Here is a 17,404-nt window from a genome sequence, read left to right on the forward strand (position 1 = left end):
AGGGTGTAAAAAGTAACTGGAAAAGTAAGGGTTAATGGTGTGCAGCTGTTATTGCTTCAACCACGGCGCAACTATAGTTATGACTGCAAGATGTGCAGGCGCTTGGGTGAAACAAAGAAGTGCTTACGGCATATCTTGTTTTGCTAAAGTTTGCTGTAAGTAACTGCCCAAGTATGTGCAACTCTGCATGGAGGCATCTTTGGATTAGGTATAAAAGGAGGGACACAAACATGTAAATCTCTGAGTGGGGATCAGTACAGAGCTCGGGCTACACTGTTTACTCTTTCTCTGTATCCCTCACTCCCGCTAGCGTTAAATAATAAAGCACTAATTGTATGCTTCTGGGTTCTGCAGTTGTCTACTTTATTACAGCGTGGACTGACTTCCACAAGGGGATAATCAGGGATGGGGAATAAATGCTGGTACAGGCAGCAACATCTACAAACCGGGAAAGGATAAACAGAAAGGACTCTGGCTGAGGTGCAGAGGTTGGAATGATGAGCAACTTTTATGATTAATTTTACATGCACTAATACTTCACGGGAAGAGCCTTCACGGGGACCAGAACAATCACGTCAATCAAGCAACGGAAGTCAGTTCAGTCAGGGGCATGTCCTTCAATAAAATATAAATGGACTTCTTGGAGTTAATGGAATGATATTTGACCATGGGCTCCACAAATCAACAGTTCAGTGGTGAGAAATATTAAGGACAAAGCAGCTGAATATTTCAACAGTGCAATGATGCGTCCCGCATTTATGTTGGAGACCAATCATTTTATTCCCTTTCAGTTTATGAAGTTACTGGAGCAAACAAGAAAAATCCTCTCAGATTTGCTTGCAACCATCGGAGTACTTGCTGGCAAGGGAAGGACATTGTGCAAGAGTGTTCAATGGGACGTGAGCACTCAGAGACCCCCGCTGGGCATCCAATCCCACGACACACAAACAAGTGGTCCTTTCCAACATCTGTGGTCCACGTGAGCATGAGAAATTTTTCCCATGTTCCCCTAAACATTGCCTAATCCGAGTCCCCTGGTCCGTTAACCCTCTGCTAATGGAACATAGAACATTACAGCACGGTACAGGCCCTTCGGCCCACAATGTTGTCCCGACATTTTATCCTGCTCTAAGATCTATCTGACCCTTCCCTCCCACATAGCCCCTCATTTCTCTAGCATTCATGTGTCTATCTAAGAGTCTCTTAAATGTCCCTAATGTATCTGCCCCCACAACCCCTGCCAGCAGTGCATTCCACGCACCCACCACTCTCTGTGTGAAAAACTTACTCCTGACATCCCCACTGTACTTTCCTCCAGTCACCCTAAAATTATGTCCCGTTGTGTTAGCCATTGTCACCCTGGGAAAAAGTCTCTGACTGTCCACTCGATCTATGCCTCTTATCATCTTGTACACCTCTATCAAGTCACCTCTCATCCTCCTTCTCTCCAAAGAGAAAAGCTCTAGCTCGCTCAACCTACCCTCATAAGACATGCTCTCCAATCCAGGCAACGTCCTGGTAAATCTCCTCTGCACCCTCCCTGAAGCTTCCACATCCTTTCTAATAATGAGGCGACCAGAACTGAACACAATACTCCAAGTGTGGTCTGACCAGGGTTTTATAGAGTTGCAACATTACCTTGCGGCTCTTGAACTCAATACACCAACTAATGAAGACCAACACACGGTACGCCTTCGTAACAACCCTATCAACCTGCAAGGCAACTCTGAGGGATCTATGGACGTGGACCCCAAGATCCCTCTGTCCCTCCACACTGCTAAGAGTCCTGCCATTTAACCTTGTATTCTGCCTTCAAATTCGACCTTACAAAGTGAATCACTTCACACTTTTCCGGATTGAACTCCATCTGCCACTTCTCAGCCCAGCTCTGCATCTTATCAATGTCCTGTTGCAACCCTCGACAACCTTCTACACTATCCACAGCACCACCAACCTTCGTGTCACCTGCAAACTTACTAACCCACCCTTCCACTTCCTCATCCAAGTCACATAAAAATCACAAAGAGTAGGGGTCCCAGAACAGAATAGCAACAGCTTCCCTCCTTCTCCCCCTGTCTAAAACAATTTGTCCATTTCTGTGCTCCAAGGAGAACAACCCCAACTTCTCCAGTGCATCCCTGGAGATGAAATCCCTCATCCCCTGGAACCCTTCCAGTGAATCTCTCCGTCACATCCTTCCCAAAGTGCGGTCACCACAATGGGAGGCAACACTCCAACTGTCGACGAACTAGTGCTTTGCGCAGGGTCAATATTACCTCTGTAAATGTCACTGGGAATCTGCAATTAAATCAGAAACACTCAGCAGGTCAGGCAGCTACTGCGGGGAGAGAACCAGAGTTCGTGTTTGAGGTTGAAGACCCTCCATCAGAACTGGGGAAGAGAGGAAACAAGTTATTGGTGGGGAAGGAATATCTTTGATGGGGTGGGTGTAGGGACCGAAGCTGAGGACTGACCACGCCTTCACCCACCCATTCCTCCCCGACCCTCTCTGCAACTTAAGACTACCCTGGCGACGCAAGAGACTGCAGGCTTTCAACCCGAAACGTTGACCATCCCTCTGCCTCCACAGATGCTGCCTGACCTGCTGAGTTCCTCTGGTGGTTTGTTCTTCGAAACTATTTTCCCAGTTCTGACGAAGGGTCTTTTTCCGAAAACATTGACCCCGTTTCTCTTTCCGCAGATGCTGCCTGACCTGTGGAGTGTTTCCAGTGCAGTTTCTTTGTAACTCAACACAATCTGCCTGCTTTTATACGTTCTGCCTCTATTGTTGAATCCACGGGTCCTGAGTACCTACGATCTGCCCTCCGAGCACACACCGTCTCTTTCAAGGATTTATGTGCACCGAGGTCCGTCTGTTCCTGCATTCCTCTAATATCTCTTCTAAAGTGTTTCACCCCATGTCCTTCTACTTCTTCCTCCCTCCAGTTCCTCCTTGAATGCACCAATCGTGTTTACCTCAGGCACTCCCTGAGGGAGTTAGAGTCACACGGCACGGAAACAGGCCCTTCGGCCCGACTGGTCCATGCCGACCATGGTACCCATCCAAGCTAGGAATGCTCCCACATTCTCCCCGCTCGCTGGGGAACAAGGGTTGGGATTGGGAAAACATCCCCGACCGACATCAGTTGGGGCCGGATCCTGGTCAAGGTGGCTGCCGAACGATATCGGGCGTTCGTTCATTGCCTTGGAAGACCATCATTTGATGGGAGGAATGGGAATTTGACCTGGGAAGAAGCAATGCTTTGCTGCCCCTGAAGGCTAATCCAACAGATCACGAGACACAGGCCCCTCAAACCTGCCCCGCCATTCAATACGATCACGGCTGATCCACGCTGGCCTCAACTCCTCTCCTGTGCCAGTTCTCCATCACCCTCAATTCCTTCATCGATCCCCACCGTACGCAAATATATCCAATGATCTGGCCTTCACCACCCTCGGGGGCAGAGAATTCTAGAGATTCACACCTCAGTTTTAAACGACTGCCCCCTTGTTCTGGGCTCCCCCATGAGTGGCAACATCCCCTGTCAGGCCCCTCTAGGATCTTATCTGTTTGAATCAGGTCATCCCTTGTTCTTCTAAACACCAGGGAACACAGGGTATTGCAGAGTCTTGCCCTTCTGACTGGCAAGCGAAAGGCAAGTGGTGCGGGCAGGCAGTGAGAAGGACAGTTGAAGGTGGGGGTCGGTTAGTGGAACCACGAGCCGTCGACCCAGTGACTCGCACACGACTCGTGGCGCAAGTCCGGCTCGTTACTGTGGAATTAAAAAGCAGTTGTGGCTGGAACGGTCCTTGTAGTAGCGAGTCCGAGCTTCGTACAGGACGACTGAGCCCGGGGCCTAGTGAGGTCACAGCCGGTTGACCACAAATGACGCACACGATTGGCTGATTCGCATCCAATCAGAAGCTCGGAAGGTTAGGTTCCACCAAAGGTTTGGCCCATGGACGGGAGTGGGAGAGCAGGAAGCCACAGTACAGCACATCCCTGTCCTCAGTGATGTACGTGACTCCTGTCTCAGCAAAGGGACTGAGACTCAACTGCCCAACAGATCACTTGGGAGGGTGGGGGAAGATGGCTGGTGTCACCTGTGCCCTTGTGAGGAGGAGACCACTAGATTAAGAGCACGGGGAGTGGGGGGAGGGGGGGGGAGGGTGGGTCCTCCATTGAGGTTTGGTAGTGAGGGATGTGTTGGTGGGAAGTGTATTGGGGAAGACTGAGGTAGGGGGAGAGCAACACATAGAACAGTACAGCGCAGGAACAGGCCCTTCGGCCCATCATGTCTGTGCTGAACACGATGCCAAATTAAACTAAATCCCTTCTGCCTGCACATGGTCCTCATCCCTCCACTCCCTGCACATTCACATATCTAACAGCCTCTTAAACGACTCTATCGTATCTGCCTCCAACCCCACCCCTGGCAGCCCGTTCCAGGCACCCACCGCTCTCTGTGTAAAAAAACCTGCCCCGCACATCTCCTTTAAACTTTCCCCCTCTCACTTTAAAGCTGTGCCCTCCGGTACTTGACATTTGGCGTTGCCTGATAAGAGTGGTGGAGGCAAATTCATTGGGGGCTTTTAAGAGGGGCACATGAATCAGGGGAAAATGGAGGGATATGGACATTCTGTAGCTAGGAGGGATTAGCTATGTCGGTACAACATTGTGGGCTGAATGGCCTGTTCTGTGCTGTACTGTTCTATGTTCTATGTTCTGGTTCTACCCTGCGAACAAGATTCTGACAGTCTGCCCTATCTATGCCTCACTAAGGTTGTAAGGTGTATGGTTTTACTCTGGTAATCCAGCACCCTTGGGACTTTGGTGGTGGACAAGCAGATTTCTGGACTTTTGGATGCCACTCTTATGAATATCCAAGCACACAATTATTTCCCTTTTTTACATGTTATACAGCAGTAGAATCAGTTTTACAATGAATCCGGTGAGCTTAAAATGACTGAGAAATCATGGACGCTGCAGCTGAGAAAGCACACCCACACCTCTGCTTCCTCTGAAGTTGAAGGAAATTCAGCATGTTCCCAATGACCCTCACCAACTCTTATCAATGCACCACAGAAAGCATCCTAGAGGATGCATCACGGCTTGGTACGGCAACTGCTCTGCCCAGGACCGCAAGAAACTGCAGAGAGCTGTGGACACAGCCCAGCATGTCACGGAAACCAACCTCCCCTCTACGGACTCTGTCTGCATTTCTTGCTGCCTCTGGAAAGCAGCCAACGTAATCACGGACCCCTCCCACTCCCGTCATTCTCTCTGCTCCCCTCTCCCATTGGGCAGAAGATACAAAAGTTCGAGAAAACATATCACCAGGCTCAAGGACAACTTCTATCCCACTGTTATCAGACTCTTGAATGGACTTCACATAAGCTAAAAGAAAAAGTCTTGATCTCCCAATCGTCGTGGCCCTTGCACCTTATTGTCTGCCTGCACTGCACTTTCTCCATAACTGTAACACGATATTCTGCATTCTGTTTTCTTGCTGCTACCTCAATGTACTTATATATGGAATGATCTGACTGGATGGCACGCAAACAAAAGTTTTTCACTGTATTGAGTACATGTATTGGTATTGGAATTGGTTTATTATTATCACTTGTACTGAGGTACAGTGAAAAACTTGTCTTGCATACCAATCATACAGATCAATTCATTACACAGTGCAGTTACATTGAGTTAGTACGGTAGTGTAGTGGTTAGCGTAACGCTTTACAGTGCCAGCGACCCGGGTTCAATTCTGGCCGCTGTCTGTAAGGAGTTTGTACGTTCTCCCCGTGTCTGCGTGGGTTTCCTCGGGGTGCTCCGCTTTCCTCCCACATTCCAAAGACGTACAGGTTAGGAAGTTGTGGGCGTGCTATGTTGGCGCCGGAAGCGTGGCGACACTTGCGGGCTGCCCCCAGGACACTCTATGCAAAAAAGATGCATTTCACTGTGTGTTTCGATGTACATGTGACTAATAAGGAAATCTTATCTTATCTTAGAGTGCATTGAGGTAGTACAGGTAAAAACAATAACAGAATACAGAGTAAAGTGTCACAGCTACAGAGAAAGTGTAGTGCAATAAGGTGCGAGGTCGCAACAAGGTAGATCGTGAGGTCAGAGTCCATGTGACAACAATAAAGCACTAGCCTAATTTACCCGCGCTCTGGACCCTGGCCACAACCCCACCCCTGTTCCTCAATCCTGGATTCCAGATCCCACATCTGTCTCCAGACGCACCCCTGGACCCTGGATCTGGCTGCAACCCCCACGCCGGACCTCCCGGCTCACACTCGAGCCTGACGCCAGACTGTAGGGAGTTTCTGAACCATTGGATGTGGGATTACCGGAGTTTTACAGGTACAAGGGGTTTGTGAGCTGGGCGGGAGGGAGGAAGACTGACATTGGGTGCTGTGTCCCGTCTGCCTCGGTCTCACACAGACGCCTGCTCTAATAACAGCAGCAGCATCAAACCGCAGATCCGAGAACTCACTTCCCGGATCGACTACAGTCCTCTGAGCTGCCCAAGTTCTGAAGCAAATCCTCTGCTGGCGAAGTGGCTGCTTAATTCTGGCAGAGCCTTTGGAGATCAGCGGCAAAGTGCTGCAGGCTGCCTCTGACCACTTGCAACATGAATTGTGCCAGTAAGTGCCAGGAGAATTTGCACAGGATCTGTGTTCTTGCACAGCCCCTGGGAAGCCGACAGTCGACAGATTTATTAAACTGCTTCCTCTTACCCACCTGTGAGAATAATTTATCAAGCATGTCAGCTTCAGAAAGAATATACCTTCCAAAGTCAAGGTATGAAATGATCCAAGTGAAAGGCGCATATTTATAAACCAGAAATGTCCAGCTCTGTGCTTTTACTGACAGAATACAGTAATAGTTTGCAGTAAATTTCAAGTTTAAAACATTGCATTATGTCACTGCGACAGCACGCCCTCTGAACATAGAGAACATAGCTGAACCCTCACTTTCAATACTCCTTGCACTTTCAATACTACTTGCCCTCAGCGTCAGGTCAGAACATGCCAGTCCATCGGACGATAGTGGTCATATGAGCCTCACTTTGGCCCACTGCGTCAATGCTGACCCCTGTACTTATCTCTACCAGCCCCATTTGCCTGCATTTGGCCCGTAGCCTTCTATGCCTTGGCAATTCAAGTGTTCATCCAGATGCTTCTTAAATGCTCTGCCTTCACCACCCCCACCCCACCCCCATCAGATTCCAAACCCCCTGAGCATAGTGGTTAGCATGACGCTATTACAGTGCCAGCGACATGGGTTTGATTCCCGCCGCTACCTGTAAGGAGTTTGTACGTTCTCCCCGTGTCTGCGTGAGTTTCCTCCGGGTGCTCCGGTTTCCTCCCACCTTCCAAAGATGTACGGGTTAGGAAGTTGTGGGCGTGCTATGTTGGCGCCGGAAGCGTGGCGACACTTGCGGGCTGCCCCCAGAACACTCTAAGCAAAAGATGCATTTCACTGTGTGTTTCTATGTATATGTGACTAATAAATAAATAGCTTTTCTTACTCCCCCTCAAGTCCCCTCTTAACACCACTACCTATGTCCTCTAGTTTTAGACCCCCCCCTCACCATGGGAAAAGGATTCTCACTTATCTCGCCTTTCCATCGCCCTCCTCATTCTGTAGATGGTCAAAGCGTTGGAGGCTGAGGGGAGTTTGAGGACCCTGCTCCATCAGAGTATCCTGTAAGTGGAACCAACATTACGGGCACCAGTTCACCTGGAGCAGAGTTAAATTCCACTCCCTGCGACTTGGGGCAGAGGACAGACACAGGTATCTTGGATGTACCTCTGGTCAGCCCGTCACAGGAAAGAGAGTGTTCCAAAGAGATTTACCAGGATGCTGGCATGATTAGGCGGTATAAGAAGATTTCTTTATCAGTCACGTGTACATCAAAACACACAGTGAAATGAGTCTTTTGTGTAGTGTTCTGGGGGCAGCCCGCAAGTGTCGCCATGCTTCTGGCGCCAACATAGCGTGCCCACAACTTCCTGACCCGTACGTCTTTGGAATGTGGGAGGAAACCGGAGCACCCGGAGGAAACGCACGCAGACGTGGGGAGAACGTACAAACTCCTCACAGACAGTGGCCAGAATTGAACCGGGGTCATTGGCGCTGAGGAGAGGTTGGAAAAACTTGGGATGTTTTCTCTGGAGCGGCAGAGGCTGAGGGGAGACCTGATAGAGGTTTATAAAATTATGAGAGGCAGAGACAGAGTAGACAGAATCGTTCTCCCAGTGTGGAAATGTCAAATATTAAAGGGCATAGCCTTAAGGTGAGAGGGGGAAAGTTTAAAGATGTGTGGGGCAAGTTTTTTACACAGAAGATGGTGGGTGCCTGGAATGTGCTGCCAGGGGTGGTGGTGGAGGCAGATACGATAGTGGCATTCAAGAGGCTGTTAGACAGACACATGAATATGCAGAGAATGGAGGGATATGGATTGTGTGCAGGCAGAAGGGATTAGTTTAATTTGGCACCTTCGGCAGCTTGTTCCATACACCCACCACCCTCTGTGTGAAAAAGTTGCCCCTCAGGTCCCTTTAAATCTTTTCCCTCTCAACAAATCTATGCCCTCTAATTTTAGACTCCCCTACCCTGGGGAAAAAAACTGTGACCATCCACCTTACTGATGCCCCTCATGATTTTATAAACCTCCATAAGGTCACCCCTCAGCCTCCTATAAACTGTCCCGGCCTGTCCAGTCTCTCCTTATAACTCGAGCCCTCCAGTCCCGGCAACATATTTGTGAATCTTTCCTGCTCCCTCTCCAGCTTAATGACATCCTTCCCACAGCTGGGCGACCAGAACTGCACACAATACTCCAGGGCAGGTCTAGAACTAGAGGGCAGAGGTTTAAGGTGAGAGGGGAGAAACTTAAAGATCTGAGGAGCAAGTTTTTCACACAGAGGGTGGTGGGTGTGTGGAACGAGCTGACAGAGGAGGTGGTGGAGGCAGATACAATTACATTTATGAGGCGTTTGGACAGGTACATGGATATGAAAGGTGTGCTGAGGGATACGGGCCTCATGTAGGCAAATTGGATTAGTGCGGACAGGCATCACGGTTGACATGGACGGCGTGGTCTGAAGAGTTATACGATTCTACATGATCCTATGATTTTAATTAAAGGATCAGTTTGCACCAGAAGTAACGACACACCATTCTGTACTGATTTGTGCTTATAAGGCCTGGCTGTAATGTTTAATTGGCAAGCTTCTACAGCCGGATGCAGTGATAAAATCAGTTGAGGAAAGCAAGCAGTTTTAGACGAATACCTGACACATGCTTCAGTTCCCAAACAAAACAGTGTTATTAGTGTTCTGATCCACGGGACTCCAGGGAGCCTTGAGGTTAAATGGAATTGGTTGCACAAGATCTTCAAATGGGATTAACACCCTGATTTAGGGATGAGTTAATGAGATTCCAGTCATTTAATGCTTGGCTTAGACAAAGAATCAGATGTTGATACGGACAATGAACTGGAAGCATCAAAAACAGTAAAAAATTCAATACTGCATTAAAACTAGGCATTGCAGTAGCGTGGGTTGTGGATCTGTTAGTAACTGAGGGACGGTATTCAAGGTATATGGTGGGGGATGCAGTGGGAAGAAGAGATTTGTTTATGTACAGGTTTACAATGCCAGACAGGTGGTAGAGCTGCATTCAATGTTAACTCTATAACTATATGACAAGTTATATTGGAAGTTACGTAGCAACACACACAAAATGCTGGAGGAACTCAGCAGGTCAGGCAGCATCTACGGAGGGAAATGGACAGTCGACATCAGGAACTGGTGCAGGGTCTTGACCCGAAACGTCGACTGTTTATTTCCCTCCACAGATGCTGCCTGACCTGCTGAGTTCCTCCAGCATTTTGTATGTGTTGCTCCAGGGCAGGCACGGTAGTGTAGCGGTTAGCATGATGTTATTACAGCGCCAGCGACCTGGGTTCAATTCCGGCCGCTGTCTGTGAGGAGTTTGTACGTTCTCCCCGTGTGTCTGCGTGGGTTTCCTCCGGGTGCTCCGGTTTCCTCCCACATTCCAAAGACGTACGGGTTAGGAAGTTGTGGGCACGCTGTGTTGACGCCAGAAGCGTGGTGACACTTGCGGGCTGCCCTCAGAACACTCTACGTAAAAGATGCATGTCACTGTGTGTTTTGATGTACATGTGACTAATAAAGAGATCTTATCTTAGATTCCAGCATCTGCAGAGTCTCTTGTGTCTCCAGAGGAAGTTATGTTGCAGCTTTATAAAACTCTGGTTAGGCCGCATCTGGAGTATTGCATTCACTTCTGGTTGCCCCGTTACAGGAAGGATGTGGAGGCTTTGGAGAGGGTGCAGAAGAGGTTCACTAGGATGCTGCCTGGATTAGAGGGCACGTGCTATAAGCTGGACAAACTTGGGTTGTTTTCTCTGGAGTGACAGAGGCTGAGGGGAGATCTGATAGAGGTTTATAAGATTATGAGAGGCATAGATAGAGTAGACAGCTGGTATCTTTTTCCCAGGGTTGAAGTGTCAAATACTAGAGGGCGTGCATTTAAGGTGAGAGGGGGCAAGGTCAAATGAGATGTGAGGGGCAAGTTTTTTTACACAGAGAGTGGTGGGTGCCTGGAATTCACTGCCGGGGTGGGGGTGGAGGCAGATACAATAGAGGTGTTTAAGAGGCTGTTAGATAGGCACGTGGATGTGTAGGGAATGGGGGGATGTCGACCATGTGCAGGCAGAAGGAACTAGTTAGGCGTTTAATTACTAGATTAATTAGGTCGGCAGCACAGGAACAGGCCCTTCAGCCCACCATGTTGTGCCGAACTAATTAAACTAGTAATTAAATGCCTAACTAAACTAATCCTTTCTGAAACTATGTTCTATGTTAAAAGTTGGAGGGAAGGGGGCAAGTATGATAGTTGAGTTGGAGACACAGGAGACGGCAGATGCTGGGGTCTGGAGCAACACATAATCTGCTGGAGGAACTCAGCGGGCCAGGCAGCATTTGTGGAGACACAAGGATGGTCGACGTTTCGGGTCGAGGCCTTGCAGCCCGATTGCGGGATCTCGGCCCAAAACGTCGACCATCCCTCTGCCTCCACAGACGCTGCCTGACCCGCTGAGTTCTTCCCGCGGTTTGTTTCAGTCCTAAACTGAACCGGACAGGTTTTCAAAGTGCTGGCCTGGGTACCAAGGGGCTGAATGACAGTGGGGGCAAGTACAAGAGGGGATCAAGGAAGGTGCTGAGGTTGGAGTAGGCTTTGGTGAGGGGATGGATGCGGAAGTGGGATTTCCAACTGGGCAAATGAGATGTATCCAACGGCAAAATACTGCAAATGCTGGAAATCTGAAATAAAGACCATAAGACATAGGAACAGAATTAGGCCATTCGGCCCATCGAGTCTGCTCCGCCATTCGACCGCGGGCGATTTATTTTTCCCTCTCAACCCCATTCTTCTGCCTTCTCCCCATAACCTTTGACGCCCTCACTAATCCAGAACCTTTCAACCTCCGCTTTAAATACACCCAATGACTTGGCCTCCACAGCCCGCTGTGGCACAGATTCACCGCTCTCTATCAAAAGAAATTCCTCCTCATCTCAGTTCTAGAGGGACGTCCTTTTATTCTGAGGCTGTGCCCTCGGATCCCAGACTTTCCCACTGATGGAAACATCCTCCCCACGTCCGCTCCATCCAGGACTTACGATAAAACGGAAAGGGGTTGCAGCGCCCTTGGAGAAGACAGGTATTCAATCCCAAGCTTCCAGTTACCTGTCACTTATAATTCTCCATTTCTCTCCCTCTCTTACACTGCTCCTATGAGGCCATTGCAAGATCGAGGACATTGAATTCAACAATTCCAGACAGTCAATAATTCCAACCCCTGACATCTTTTCGCCCCTTCCTCCCCTGTCGGTAACCGCCTGTCCCCTGGCCTCCGCTTTCCGTCTCCCCAGATGTACCTCTTGCTTGTCACCAGCTACGCCCAACCTTTAGTTGTTCGATGGTCCTTTAAATGAGGAGGTGAGGGGAGTGAGGGAGTGCGTGAGTGAGGGAGGGTGAGGGGAGTGAGGGGGAGAGAGGGGAGAGAGTGAGGGAGGGTGAGGGGACTGAGGGAGGGTGAGTGAGGGTGAGGGGAGTGAGGGGAGTGAGGGAGGGAGAGTGAGGGGGAGTGAGAGGAGTGAGGGGAGAGAGGGAGGGAGGGTGAGGGGAGTGAGGGGGAGAGAGGGGACAGTTGAGGGAGGGTGAGGGGAGAGAGGGAGTGAGTGAGGGAGGGAGGGTGAGGGGGCGAGAGGGGAGAGTGAGGGAGAGTGAGGGTAGTGAGAGGAATGAAGGAGCGAGGGTGAGGGGAGTGATGTGAGAGTGAGGGAAGTGACGGGGAGTGAGGGGAATGAGGGGGGGGTGAGGGGAGTGAGTGAGGGAGGGTGAGGGGAGAGGGGGAGTGGGGGAGAGGGGAGTGAGGGAGGGTGAGGGGAGTGAGGGGGAGTGGGGGAGAGGGGAGTGAGGGGGGAGTGAGGGAGGGTGAGGGGCAGTGAGTGAGTGAGGGAGGGAGGGTGAGGGGGAGTGAGTGAGTGAGGGAGGGAGGGTGAGGGGAAGTGAGAGGAGTGAGTGAGGGGAGTGTGAGGGGGAGGGTGAGGGGGAGTGAGTGAGTGAGGGAGGGAGGGTGAGGGGGAGAGAGGAGTGAGTGAGGGGAGTGTGAGGGAAGTGAGGGGGACGGTGAGGGGGAGTGAGTGAGGGAGGGAGGGTGAGGGGGAGTGAGAGGAGTGAGTGAGGGGAGTGTGAGGGAAGTGAGGGGGAGGGTGAGGGGAGTGCGGGGGGAGTGAGGGGAGTGGGGGAGAGGGGAGTGAGGGGGGAGTGAGGGGAGTGAGTGAGTGAGGGAGGGAGGGTGAGGGGGAGTGAGAGGAGTGAGTGAGGGAGGGTGAGGGGAGTGAGGGGGGAGGGTGAGGGGAGTGCAGGGGGAGTGAGGGGAAAGTGCTCAAAGTGTGAGGCCCGTTCACCAGACGAAGGGCTAACTTTGCACGGACTGGGCCTGTGTTCCCTCCAAGGTGTTTGAGGTGATCAGGGGGCTGACGGGACGGATATCTCCTTTATGCAGCCGCTGATCCCACAAAGCCCTCCGCTGGCGGGGCGAAGCTCCCGTGCCGGTCCTCGAGGACGCCACAGCTGGAAGTGCTCACCCCTTCACCTCCAGTGAGGGAGGCCCATGGCTGCCCCTCCCACATCAGCGACCCCCGCGAGCTCCCCTTCCACGCGGAGGACACAGCGCAGAAACCGGCCTAGTGCTCACCTGCCTCCTCCCCCCCATCCTCTCCACCTCGCTCCAGTGACACAGCGTGGAAACTGGCCCCTTCGGCACACCGAGCGCCCGTTTCCGAACTAACCCGACCCTGACCCACATTACCTTTGTCATTCTGTGATACTTCTCACCATCTCCTGGGTGAAGCAGTTCTACCCCCCACTAACCAATGACAGGGCTAATCCATCCAAAGGCCTTCCTCTGTCCTATCACTTCCTATCGCTCCGGGTAATATCCACCCTGGATTCTGCCCGCTCTTCCCAGTGTTCCTCTGGTCTGTGCTCATTCTCCCTGCTCCCATGTTCTCGGGCCCAGGGACAGGCCCTTCGGCCCACTGTGTCTGATGCCAGTTTAAACCACTCCCGTCTGCCTCCACATCCTTCCATTCCCCCTAAATGCCTCTGGCACTTCACGATTTGTAGTGAGACACAAGAGACTGCAGATGCTGGGATTCGGGAGCAAAGAACTCAGGGGGTCGAGCAGCATCTGTGGAGGCAGAGGAATGGTTGACGTTTCGGATCGAGACTCTGCATCAGGACTGCTTCCACAGATGCTGCCTGACGCCGCTGAGTTCCTCCATTCGCAGAGTCCCATGCAGAGGTACAGCACGGAAACGGGCCCTTGGCCCACTGAGTCCCTTGTTTTTAGCTCCCTCACATTCTCATCAGCTCTTGCCGTCCCCATCTGATTCTGCCCCTTCACCCACACATTGGGGGGGGGCCGGGGGGCAATTTACAGTGGCCGGTGAACCTCCTGGTCCGCACGTCTTTGGGACGTGGGAGGAACCATAGCACTGGGGAGGGACCACGCAAGGTCCACAGGGAGAACATGCAAACTCCACACAGATAGCGCCCGAGTTCAGGATTGAACTTGGGTCTCCAGCGTGTGGTGAAGCAGTGGCTCCACCACACCCAGTGAGCCAGTCCCATCTGCCCGCGTTCGGCCCATGACCCTCTAAACTTCTCCTATCCATGTACTTATCCAGATGGCTTTTAAACGTTGCTAAGGTGCCCGCCTCAACCACTATCTCTGGCAGCTCGTTCCAAATACGCACCACCCTCTGCGTGAAGAAGCTGCCCCTGGTGATGTCCCTTTTCAATCTCTCGCCTCTGATCTTAAACCTCTGCCCTCTTGTTTTGAGCTTCCCCTTCCTGGGAAAAAGACTTTCACCCTGTCTATGCCCCTCATGATCTTATACACCTCTGTCAGGTCACCCCTCAATCTCCTACGTTCCAGGGAATAAAGTCCTAGTCAACGCAACCTCTCCTTGTAACTCAGGCCCCCAAATCCAGGCTTTGTTTTTATCCCTACTGATCTTTGGAGAGTTTACCATTCCTAATACTTTCTTGCTGTTGTCCATGTAGAGGACATAATGCCTATTCTGAATGTCCTGATGGGGAAGTTCCAAACTGTTCCCGTGTTACATCCTCTCCCTCTGTAATGTTCACTTTCATTAGGAGCCAAAACAAATGCCATCCCAGCAACTTCCAAATGAAGCTTGAGACCACACATTAACGCTATTACAGCACCAGCGACCCGGGTTCAATTCCGGCTGCTGTCTGTAAGGAGTTTGTACGTCCTCCCCGTGTCTACGTGGGTTTCCTCCGGGTTCTCCGGTTTCCTCCCACATTCCAAAGACGTACGGGTTAGGAAGTTGTGGGCAATGCTATGTTGGCGCCGGAAGCGTGGCGACACTTGCAGGCTGCGCCCAGAACACTCTACACAAAAGATGCACTTCACTGTTTTTCGATGTACATGTGACTAGTTATCTTGCATTAGTTATCGTAACTATTTGACTGGGTGAGTCTTCAAGGCTTTGCAGTAAAGTTGGGGGGAATGAAATGCACAGAGATACCCATGTCAAACAGTGCGAGGTTAAACACAGCTCCAGCTTACAGCAACACCTGAGGTACCACTGTTGGGGTTGAATTAGGTTGACACTTTCATATACAGTACTTGTGGATGACTCCTGAAGGAGGCAACAAATTATTTGACATTCTTAAATTATGATTAACATTTCCGTCCGATGATGACTCTGAAATTTGGCAGAGACCATGAAAGGAAAGGGTGAATCTGTGAGGAGGGTTGAGGTTACTGCTCCAAGAATGGCAGGGAGCAGAGATTTGGCCAACCAAAACCTTCCAGAGTGGCTGAGCTTTTGTATGTACAAGGTTCAGAGGACAAATGCAGAAAGTGACACAGGGGAGTCGGGCCAGAGGAACAAACTGGTAAAGAAATACTTAGCAGGTCAGGACTTACCCAGAGGAACCTGGGGGATGATGGCGTCCACAGGAGAGGGTTTTGCCATGACTGGGATTGGAGTCACTGGTCCATTAACCATCACATGACCTGGAGAAAAGGCAGAGACAAGGGCACGTTAGAACGCACCGACCACGGGCAACATACAGCTGAAGTGAGGCAGGTCACAGGAGGGAGTCCAACGGTTCATCAGTTTTCTTGTAGGTCTGTGACAGCTTCGTCTGGTGAGCAGGCTGCCCACCTTTCCAGTGTACAGACTCCACAACTGCTTGGACATTCTCCACCAAGATCAGTATGTTGATGCCAAGTTCATCAAAGCCATAACCCTGTTCTGATTCATTAAATACAGGCACAATATCACCATCAAGGATCCCCACCATGCCCTCTTCTCACTGGGTATGAGGTTCTCGGGCAGGAGGTACAGAAGCCTCAAGTCCCACACCACCAGGTTCAGGAACAGCTGCTTCCCTTCAACCATCAGGTTGGTATTGGTATTGGTTTATTATTGTCACTTGTACCGAGGTACAGTGAAAAACTTGTCTTGCATACCGATCGTACAGGTCAATTCATGACACAGTGCAGTTATATTGAGTTAGTACAGAGTGCATTGAGGTAGTACAGGTAAAAACAACAACAGTTCTGGAACCGACCTGCACAACCCTAACCCCACCTCAGCAACAGAACAGTATGGACCACCTCTTGCACTGCCGTGGACTGTCTCCAATTGTGTCTTTTTTTTGCACTAATGTCTTGTTTTTGCACAGTCTTTTGTTTTCTCTCTCTTCACTGCCTTGTATAATTTATGTATAATTTATGCTCTGTGTGTGGTCTGTACCTACGTGCCTGTGTTGCTGCTGCAAGCGAGTTTTTCACTGTACCTGTACCTCACTGCACTTGTGCACAGGACAATAAACTTGATTTGACTTGACCCATCCACATAAACTAACTTACAAATATGAACACCACAATTAAATTGCTGTGACCACATTTAAAATGGAAACTTCCTATGTAAACATTACACACTGTAATTACAGCCTTCTGCCACTGACAGTGCTGTGGCGCTCCTGCCTCTTCATGTTGGCAGGTTTGATCCAATTCATTTTGCTCCTCTGCTTCTAATAAGTTTTGCTATTCACTATAATTAATAACATGGAACCAAGTACCACATTAAGGAATTTACAAAGCTTATCAAATAGTTTATCAAACTATGAAATGAGTCATTAGAAAACGGATACTGAATAACATCTCTACTGTACATGACCTGCATTCTTGTCTTTACCTGGTGACTACGCTCCGACTGATCTGTAGCTTGGGAGACATTAAAACTGGACCTATCTTCTGTCTGTATCACCCTTTTATAAAACTTCCATTTTTATTGCAATTTTTTATAAGGTGAAAACGTTATATCAATATTTGGCTTCGCACATTGTTGAGAAATCACTCAATTTCTTTTTATGAAGAAAACTGATTTAGTTTTGAGTAAAATAAAGAGTGTAAGTTTATTTTTGATTATATATTTCTCAAAAAAAGTGCAGGAATTGACTGTTTTTCTTCTGTTTGTTCCCCTATTTTCCATTTCAAAAGCTCAGAGCATTTGCAGAGCCTGGATTTTGAACCGACAACATCTTCCACTGAGACCTGGATGGACCTGGCAGCTGACGTGCTTGTGACTGGGTTATCCGTCGGCACAATCAGAAGTGTAACCCGTGGCTCAGCACATCACCCTGCGAGACTCCTCAAGGCGTACAACAAGGCAGCGTGAATGTCTGCAGGTCTCCTGGCCATGCACAGCGGGATGATTCAGACAAACAGGAGCAAGCTACAAGTACCTG

At 50.0% G+C, this 17,404-nt stretch overlaps 1 protein-coding gene across 5 annotated transcripts in view; it reads right to left on the reverse strand.

Moving 5' to 3' along the window:
* Nucleotides 1-17,404, reverse strand: part of LOC127587059 (pyruvate carboxylase, mitochondrial) — an 859,607-nt gene that overhangs the window by 184,433 nt on the left and 657,770 nt on the right. For all 5 annotated transcript variants that reach the window (XM_052045231.1, XM_052045229.1, XM_052045232.1 and 2 more), the window contains one exon: nucleotides 15,573-15,662. In XM_052045231.1, the coding sequence (XP_051901191.1) occupies nucleotides 15,573-15,662 (90 nt within the window). The remainder of the gene's footprint in view (nucleotides 1-15,572; nucleotides 15,663-17,404) is intronic.

This window comes from Pristis pectinata, chromosome 38 (assembly GCF_009764475.1).
Source record: "Pristis pectinata isolate sPriPec2 chromosome 38, sPriPec2.1.pri, whole genome shotgun sequence".
Taxonomy (NCBI): Eukaryota; Metazoa; Chordata; class Chondrichthyes; order Rhinopristiformes; family Pristidae; genus Pristis; species Pristis pectinata.